Here is a 10,404-nt window from a genome sequence, read left to right as displayed (position 1 = left end):
GTTTTTGTTAGTTCAAGAACGACTAAGTTTTGAAAGATATGATGGGATTTGTTCTCCGTGAACTTCTTGGGCACGATGTAGAATGCCAAGGCCATGGTATTTATAAGCATTGGAAATTAAGAAAGGTAGTAGGATACTGTTATGGTAGGTGAGTGAGCTTCATGGAAAGATTCTGTATATTTTTCTTAATTAGAATAACCAGTAAAGTTTGGATTTTAGCTCCTATATTTTAAGAGTGTTTGGATTTTACTCCCTAAAGTTTGGGGGTGTTTGGATTTTACACCCTAAAATTCCATAATTTTGAAACATTATGGTGTAAAATCCAAACACTCCAAACTTTAGGAGTAAAATCCAAATTCTAAAACTTTAGGGTGTAAAATCCAATCACCTCCAAACTTTAGGAGTGCAATTTACCCTTAAAGAAACTAAAATTAAGGATTTGAAATTGAGTAAACTACTGGGTTTAATTTGTGCTAGTTTTTAATAAAAATGTATCAAACATATATGTGAGATATATTTAAATAAAAAGTGTGCTAATTTTTATGGAAAAAAAAATCTCTGGTAGGTTTTTTTTCTTTTTTTAATAATTTCATTGAATTACAATTTTAACCATATTTAAAAAAATAAAAAAGAATTGTCTAACTAGATTAGGGACATTTTTGACATTTTATGAAACTATAACTAACTTTCTGAATCATCTTAATATATAGAGATAAATAACTTATGATAATAATAAAAAATAACCACCACAAAAACTTATGGACAACCACCTCCACCACCACTCCACCGGCTACATCTAGCACTATGGCAACCACAATCCCCTATAGGAGAAAAAAAAAAATACAACCCATCATCACCAACCACAACCACAACCACTTCAACCACCACCTACAGACACCATTGTGGCAATCATAACCAACTAGAAAAAAAGAAAAAAGAAAAAACCACCATCACAACCATAACCCATCGCCATAGCAAAACCTACAGCCAAAATCAACCCCTACCACTACAGGCAGGAGTGGCTTGATGCACTTAGGAGCTTAATGCAAAAATTGATTATCTTATCTTAGATGCAAAATTACTACTAATTAACATGAACCACATAATTTTTTTTATTTTATTTTATTTTAGAAAGTCTATATACACAAAAAATTTTACAAAACTTTTACACTTGTTGATGTGGCAGATTGGTAGTCATAAGTAAAAAAATGATGTTAGTTGTAGACCTAGATGAGAACTAGTAAAAGTTTATCATCTCAACTATTGTGAAAAGTGTTATGAATTTTTTTGTGTATTGCTCTTTATTTATTTATTTTAAAAATGCTATATTTATAATATTTTTCACAACAAATTTTAAGTGTTAAGTTGTTACTGGTTCGAATTTGAATACACTACTAAAATTATTTTTTGTTGTAAAAGTGTTGTGAAAAATATTGTAGATGTAGCATTTTTTTTATTTGATAAAAAATATTATTTTATTTATTGGCTAATATTTGGGTTTAATTAATACCATTACAATGAAATAAATAACTTTATTGGTTAAAATTTGGGTTTTTTTTTTTTTTTCTTACTTGGGGCTGTAGGCGACCGCATTAGTTGCTTATATCATAGAACTTGCAATGACCATAGGCACCAATCCATGAAACCTACAACTAAGATCAACCACCATCACCACTGCCACCAAACCCATAAAACACACACAAAAACAAAGAGCAGGGAGAACAGATCGATGGCAAAGATAGAGAGAACAAACTAGCGGTGAAGATAGAAGGGAGAGAGAGAGGGGTGAGATGGAGAGATAGACTCGTGGGGAGAGAGGAGAGAGAGAAGATTCAGAGAAGGAGAGAGCTTGATAGAGAGTGAGAGAAAGAAATTAATAAAAACATAGTAGCAACTTGCTAAAGTGACCCAGTGCTAGTAGCAGGTAATTGTTGCAAGTTGTTAAAATTTTTTGGCTTTGACACCACTGATAAAAATGTTTTTATTTTTTATTTTTTTTGATAATCTAGTAAGTATAGTTCATCTGAATAGTTATTTGAGATTATGTTTGCACAAATGTGGGTGAATTGTTTTTGTAATTGAACAGTTATGTATAGGGATTTTGGTGTGAGAGACATTAGTTAGATACTTAATGTCTTTATGATAATTTGAGACTTTAAAAATGAATACTTGGATTGAAAATACTTGCCATTGTGATAAATGGTAAGTGTTTAGTGTGTACTTGATTAATCAAAACAATATGCCTTCATGAATCATGATTTACTAAATTGTGAGAACAATATGATTTTTTTTTTTTTTTTTTTTTTTTTGGTTGCTTTTTAAGGATTGTTCTTAAGAAGTTGGCTGCATTAAGGAATTGAAGACCAACATTACCAAAGAGCTTAATGCTAGGCACAAAAGGGTTCTAATTTTTCTTTAATTTTTTTTCCTTATATTTAATGAAACCTAAATTTTCCACACTTCTTTTTTCTAAAACTTTGGATAATACCCTTATTTTGATTGATTAGGAACCTCTACCCTTAATTTTGGCCAAGCAATATGATCATTGTTTGATGGTTTATCTTTATAGCTTCGTTTATTGTTATATATTCTCGTTGTTTATACTTTTTATTCCCCATTGTCTCAATTGTTTATTTTATATTTTTGTATATGAGTTAGTTGTTTTCAATGACTCCCCCTAAAGGATATGTCACTTTTGTCAGATAAATGAAATAGCACTGTCATTATTAATTTTTAGATTCTTTTTACAGATTATACTTCTCCAATGCAAATGAATTAGTTTTCTTGCTTGTTTAGTTTGGATATTCTTACTGATTTTATTTTTGGAAATGAAATGGTTTAACAATTTGTGCAGCTAGAGATGCAATGGCAGATTGCCATTTGAAAATGCACATTATGGATTATAGATTTTGCTTTTAGCATTTGCTTGACAAATTACTCTTTAAAATATATTTGTTGCTAATAATTTCTTCTTCTTCTCATTTTAAATGATAAAAGGTTATAATTTAATTAAAGGCAGACATGATAGAATCAACATATTGTTTGCTATGAATATTTGTAATAGTTTTTTTAGGTGTATTTGCACTTGTGGCAAAACCATACGCACTCTTCCAATCACATCCCTTTGTCTACATCTAATTGGTCATTCATTCTGGAAATTAATTCTAAGAGGTGTTTACTGTGTATGCTGATTAACGATTCTATCAGGTGTTTGTTGTATATGTATGTTGATTTACAAAAGCTTCCGCTATTAAATAGCTACTCTAAAATTTTTGTATAATCAAAATTCTTATATTAATGGAATTAGTTTTTTTTTTTTTAATTTTAAATAGAAGCTTATTTATTTATTTATTTATTTTAATTTTCTCACCCAAAGGCAGCACTTGCTGCCCAAACTTGTGGTTTTAAAAAAAAAAAATGAGAGTTGTTGGTTTTTGTTTATTTTCTTGAACTGTCATTGAGTTCACGATGAAAAGGAAAAGACAAAAAAATATTTGCTGATTCTCGTATATGAAAAGTCAAACTCAATCTTCTTCTCAAACTCAGTGACAAGGGGTTTTCTTTCTGCAGTTCGTTTTGGCTGGAGACAGTGGAAACTTGTAATTTTCTTTGAAGCTTATTGCTTCTCACATCGCGGAATGACAGGCGTGGAAATCACGGCTGCGGCTGCGGTTGCAGGTCCGGCTTCTGGTGCAGTATTGAAAACAATTGGCGATCTTCTCTTTGGGTGGGTCAGTTCTAAGATAAAGACCACTCTCAATCTCCAATCAAACCTTGATGTTTTGGTCAAGGAGATGGAAAAACTCATGAATCGTAGAATGGAAGTCAAAGATGACAAGGAAGTAGCTGATAAAGAAGGAAACGAAATAAGAGTTCCAAGTAAAAAAAGTGGCTTGTGGATGTCCAAATTAAAAGCTTCGGCTTAGAGTCAATCCGATTCAAGAAGAGATGGTTAACGACAAAAAGCCTTCTCGATGTTTCTTCAATTGCAAGAAGCGGTATATAGACAGCAAGGAAGTGGAAGAAATACTTGAAGAGATTAAAAGGCTTCTAGAAGATGGAACTTTCCCCGAGGGTGTGGTTTATCCCGCTAGAATTCCCAGAGCAGTAGAGTATATTCCTGGACCTTCAATTCAAGGTCAAACAACAGCATCAAAAGATTTAGCCAAAGTTCTGAGTCTATTGTATGATGATAGGGCCCAGATGATTGGGATTTGGGGACTGGGAGGAATAGGCAAGACTATTCTGGTAAGGAACTTGAACAATGAGCTCAACAACACTTCAACGCAGCCTTTTGGAATTGTCGGGCTACCGTTTCCAAGAATGTGGACATAAAAAAATGTCCAAACACAAATAGCTAACAGATTGAATTTGGAGTTGAAAATGGAAGAAAGCGTGGAGAGAATCGCTATTCGACTTCATCAGAGACTTATGAATGAGGAAAAATATCTACTCATTCTAGATGATGTTTGGCAGAAACTTGATTTGGACAATTTGGGTGTCCCACAGCCTGATGTTCATAAAGGTTCTAAAATTATATTGACAACTTGGTTTATGGAAGTTTGTAGATACATGATGACTGATATTGAAGTCAAAATGGTTGTTTTAAATGATGAAGAAGCTTGGCAATTGTTTAGTCAAAAGGCAGGTGATGTGTCTCATTTGGAAGAAATCAAACCATTTGCTGAAGCAATTGTTAGAGAATGTTGCGGATTACCTTTGGCCATCATCATAGTGGGAACTGCTATGAGAAGAAAGACAAAGGTCGAGCTGTGGGAAGATGCCTTAAAGCAGTTGCGAAGGTCAGTGCCTTCTGTAGGAGGGATTGAGGATGAGGTCTACAAACCTTTGAAGTGGAGTTACTACTCATTACAAGGTAACAACATAAAATCTTGTTTTCTATATTGCTTTTTGTTTCCTGAGGACTTCTCAATTGAAGTAAGTCAACAAGTGCAACACTGGCTGGCAGAGGGTTTGATAGATGAACAACTAAATTATATAGATTTAACCAATAGAGGAATATCTTTCATTGAAAATCTAAAGGACTCTTGTTTGTTGGAAGATGGTGACTTGAAGGATACTGTAAAGATGCATGATGTTGTTCGTGATGGATTACATCATATTTTGAGGATGGATGTAAATCCCTTGTTCGTTCAGGGATTGGTTTGAGTGAGATTTCAGTTGGAGAGTTTTCTAATTCAAATTCTCTTAAAAGAATTTCTTTCATGAATAATGAAATAACAAGGCTACCTAATTGCATGATACAATGTCCAAAGGCCTCAACTCTACTACTACAACACAATCCTCTCCTTGACACTGTCCCGAGAGGTTCCTACAAGGATTTGAAGTACTCAAGGTCTTGAATCTTACTGGAACCTGCATCCGATCATTGCCTCTTTCTCTATTTCAACTTGGTGACCTCCGCGCTCTTATTTTAAGGAATTGCTTCTCTCTTGAAGAACTACCCCCATTGGGAGGGCTTAGTAAACTTCAAATGCTTAATCATTGTGCCACTCGTATCAAAGAATTGCCTAGTGGAATGGAAAAACTGAGCAATTTAAGGCAACTGGACTTATCCCACACTGACAACCTAAAAACCATCCAAACTGGAATTTTTTCCAGGTTGTCCTGTTTAGAGGTTCTAGATATGACAGAGAGTGCCTACAGTTTCCTTGTGAAGGGTGAGGAAGGAGGAGAGACAACTTTTGAAGAGCTCAGATACCTTGATCAATTACTTATTTTATCCATTAGACTGAAGAAGATCCCATGTCTATGCTTTGATGATCTTTCCTGGATAAATAGAATAACAAGATTTCACTTTTGCATTGGCCCAAAAGCTTACCCCTTGACAAATAAACATGACAAAAGATTGACTATTGGTGGTCTTGATCTCTCACAAGAATCCATTGGCCAATTATGGGGTATTGCAATGTGCAAGTTCTTTGGTTTTAAGTCGTTGTTCGCAACTAAAACAAATGCTTGAAGATTTAGTCATCTGTAACGTTGGCTGCTTTGGTGGTTTAAAGTCACTTACCATTACAACATGTACCAGTCAGAGTTTATGGCGAGATGGAGGATTGATTGGCTGCCAGTCTGACCTACTACCAAATTTGGAGGAACTTACTCTCCACGATCTAAATGAATTAGAAAGCATTTCAGGACTAGTTGGACATCTTGGTCTGAGATTTCTTAGACTAAAATTAATTGCAGTGAGACGTTGTTCTAGCATAAAATATCTTCTGTCCTGCGGTGACTTTATTCAGAACCTGCCAAATGTAGAAGTAATTAAGGTAAGCACCAGTTACAACTTAAAAGAGCTCTTTAATTATGATTCAGTGAGAAATATGGCTCCAGATCCTGTTGTTCCAAACCTAAGGATATTGGAGTTGAAGGATCTTCCCAGTTTAAGAACTCTTTGCAGAGACTCAGAGACATGGCCACGTCTAGAGCAGGTTGAAGTTGAACGGTTTTAGACCCCTTAAACACACAGATTGCGTAGCCTAGATTAATTAGCCAAGTTGTTACTTAGTCAAATTAAGCAATTCTAGGTTATAACAATCCAAACAATCATATCAAGAATATAAAGCAGCGGAAAATAAATAACACAAGATATGATCACCCAGGAAACCACACGGTAAAAACCTGGGGAGGATTTGACCCACCGATCCTCAAGGCTAACCTGAATTCACTATGAAAGAATTGAAGTTCGTACAAAAGGACTACAAGCTCCCCGCTCGACTTCCTAATGCTACCCACCAGTAGAACTTCCTGACACGACCACGCGCAGGCTCCGAATCCACGGACTACTTCTTTCTTGAATTCTTCAATCAGCTACAAGCTCCCCGCTTGCTTTTCTTTTTAATCTTCAATGGAGAACCTTGTTGATCATCAAGATGTAGAAAATATCTCTACCTTGAAAACCCTAAGTTTATGTGAAGAAAGCTCCTCTAAGATCTCACAAGAGATTCACATAAACAGCAAATATGAGCAACAAAGACTTAGAGAGGTTTGGATACAAAACCCTAAAAATAAAAGGAGGCACGCACTCTAATCTCTCTCTCAGAAGTCCCAAAAACTTCTAGGGTTTTCCTTTATATAGAAGTGTTTTACTTGAACCCCAAGACGTTTAAATAGAGTTTGGGCTGAACTGGAACTCTGCAGAAAAATAAATCTGTACGTGGTTCGATCGATCGAGTCTAATTTTCGATCGATCGAGCCTTACAGATTTAGTCCAATAAATCTGCACTCACTCGATTCAGTTTTACAAATAAACATATTTGGCAAGCCTAAACAAGACTAAACAACCTGTTTTGATCATGGTTTGCCAACCTACACATTAGAGTTCTAAATACATAAATTCCTAAATCTTTAGAACCTAACAATCTCCCCCTTTGGCAATCCGTGACAAAACACAAACTAAAAGCTCAAAGTTTACAAAGTAAAAGCCCATTACAGAAATAATGCTCATAACAACAAATCCAATCTTAATTACTATCCATCAGTTACAAGTGTAGACAGCAGCTCAATTGAATCAACCTGTATATTTCCTGAAACACTCAACAAACGCATAAACGCATGTGTGGAAAAAATACAAGTAAACAAAATTAAATTCTTGACTTCACAAAACACAAAACAAAGACATATATCATGAAGAACTCATAAATATAAATCAATGAGAAGTGAACAAGAAACAGAAATAAAAACATAAGTAAACTAACTCTCCCCCTAAGTTAGATACAACAAAAAGTTTTTATTTTCTTCCCTTTTAAAAATAATTTCAACTCCCCCTAAACAGGACAAACATGATTCCCATAAATCAATAATTTCTCCCCTTTTTGTCACGTATTGACAAAGACAACTCGTACAAAGAGTAAACAGTCAACATACGCAATAAAGGATAAGAGAAAATAGAGAATCAAGGGGAACACAAAACAATTCAACTCTATAGAAAATAGAGACAGCTCCCCCTATGAACAACACAGGTAAAAAAAACTTTTCTCCCCCTATAAAAATAGGAAAAACAAAACAAGTTGTGGGAAAAACAGTTTTGGGGAAAATAAAGGAGGGGGGAAATCAGCAGCAGCAGCAGCATCACCAACAGGATCAGGTACATCCTCACCAGCAGGACCAAAGTGAAAAACTCACAAACCAATAGTTAAAAACTAAGGTGAGGATACACATGAAGAAAAATATTCTCTCTTTCAATAGAATGCAAACATGGCACTATGTGACCCATAAACAGTTGCATGAGTAGAGAAAATATTTGCACATTGATTATCTATCATATCTCTTAAGAAAAATATTTTCAACAATTCATACATAAAAATAGCATATACTAGAAAGTACGTAAGTCAAAAATTAATCAATCAATTTTTAGATCAAGTTGAGTACCCAATTTAGCAAAGTGTATGCATACTATGTATGAAAACAATGAGAGATATGACTGCAAAACTGCAAAATAGATACAGAAATCAATGCAATGCATGTGAATCCTAAACACAAACCAAGGGAGACTGCAAGTTAGCACAAAAATCAATAGAATAAAATTCTATATGATGCATGAAACAATTACAATGCCATGATGCATGTACTAATGCAGTGAGCGATTAAGTTCAATTGAGATTAAATTGACAAAATTGGTTTGAGCATAGAGTTTCTAACAAAAACCCAAAAATTTGAAAATCACTTGTTGAATTTTTAAACAAATTGATGAATTGAGCATCACATAACATAACTCACAGAGTATAATGCTTAATTTCATCAATACAACAAGCCAATTTCATCAAATTCAACTCAATTTCACAAAAGCCCCAATTCGGATCAAGAACAAACCCTTTTTTAAAAACCTGATTCGCGACTTTCGATTGATCGAAAAATACATTCGATCGATCGAATGAAACAGTCATTTTTAAACAAATTAAAGCACTTTTTCGATTGATCGAAAAACACACTGGATCGATCGAATTTGGCAGAGACTCACTAAATTTTGAGAAAAATCACAGTTTTGAAAGACACAAACCTAATATTGAAAAACAACTCCTCAAAGCATTAACCAATGAAAGCAAAATGCATGAGTATGAGATGGAATGTTTTTTTTCAAAAACCCAAAATTTTGAACCCAATTTTCTCAAAACAAATTTCAATCATTCTCCCATTGAATTTTCTTAAGCAACAAATATGTTCTGCACAAATCTCAAGATATTTTCAAATTTTTCAAACTTGAAACATATTTTGCATCAAAATCAAGGAACTTTTAATCTTTGATGGCCACAACAAAATCACACACAATATAATGTATCAAGTTTAACAAAGAGTAACTTGTGTAGTGTGTGCAACTAGCAAAAGCTTGAGATGCATGTGAGGTGATATGTGAATAGCAATCAATCACAAAGTCTACACAATTCATCACATAGAATTTAAAAGAGACTATCACCTAAAGAGTTACATCCTATAACTCCCACATCTCCTAGAACAAAAGCTTGCAATCATGTAAGTTTCTTGTATTTTTGCCTCTTATTTGTATGAGATAGCATTCAGCCTAATAGTACACACCAGTTTGAATTAAGTGAATTGGCATTAAGCCTAATAGTACACACCAGTTTTAAATTAATTTGAGGCTACACCGTATGTTCTTTTTGTGCATGTGCTACATTTTCTCGAGCACAGAATCTTATGATATGCACTAAGGTGTTCATGATTGGCTAGTGAACAGTGGTGAGATGGTTATTTATACCTTTCTCAAAAGGATCAAGTCCGACAGTCAAATAACATATGACTTCATGATTAAGACAAGGAGATTAAAAACCATACACATCTTTCCCACACAACATGCACTACAAAGCTCAAACTAGTAGAGTGCAATAAAGTAAGCTCATCCAAGCTAAACAAGGTACATAAGTCATGTTATGTGTAAATAAATTGACCAACCTTGTTTTCAAAAATCAAGAACCATTATGTTCAACATAAATTTTGCTTCCTCCTTTCCTTTTTTTTTTTTTTTTTTTAATTTTAAAGGAAAACAGATAAATCCTAGAATGAAATGCATGAATGTAATGCAATGCAAGTCCTAGAATAAAGAAAACACAAAAAAAAAGAACAATGGTCACAAAAGAGTAGAGCAATGAAGCACAAGGACCATGTCAGAAAGACTCAATTAGTTCGAGTCTTTTGCATCCAAAACTTTTTAGATGCACCATGAGCATTTGAGTTCTTATTCACATTTGAGTAATTCCCAACTCCATGATTGGAATAGAGGTTTAACACCTTTACCAATTCACCAATTAGTGCCATAGGATCTTGTGCTTGAGGCACAGGCACTTTTGGTTTATTTGCTCTCTTATCAGCTTGAAGCTTGAAACAGTTAGGACGAATATGTCCAGACTTACCACAATAATGACAAACCCA

The 10,404-nt window shown here is 34.2% G+C and overlaps 1 protein-coding gene across 1 annotated transcript in view; it reads left to right on the top strand.

Moving 5' to 3' along the window:
- The first annotated feature begins 3,896 nt into the window (after positions 1 to 3,896).
- The window catches only part of LOC112027377 (uncharacterized), a 16,320-nt gene continuing 9,812 nt past the window's right edge, over positions 3,897 to 10,404 (top strand). Inside the window, 4 exon segments of the mRNA XM_065770623.1 lie at positions 3,897 to 5,104; positions 5,107 to 5,313; positions 5,316 to 5,929; positions 5,931 to 6,458. Coding sequence (XP_065626695.1) covers positions 3,949 to 5,104; positions 5,107 to 5,313; positions 5,316 to 5,929; positions 5,931 to 6,458 — 2,505 coding nt within the window. The 5' untranslated portion in view covers positions 3,897 to 3,948.

This window comes from Quercus suber, unplaced genomic scaffold, assembly GCF_002906115.3.
Source record: "Quercus suber isolate HL8 unplaced genomic scaffold, Cork oak 2.0 scaffold_33, whole genome shotgun sequence".
Lineage (NCBI taxonomy): Eukaryota > Viridiplantae > Streptophyta > Magnoliopsida > Fagales > Fagaceae > Quercus > Quercus suber.
Note: the sequence above shows the minus strand (reverse complement) of the source record. Positions and strands in the feature narration are given on the sequence as shown.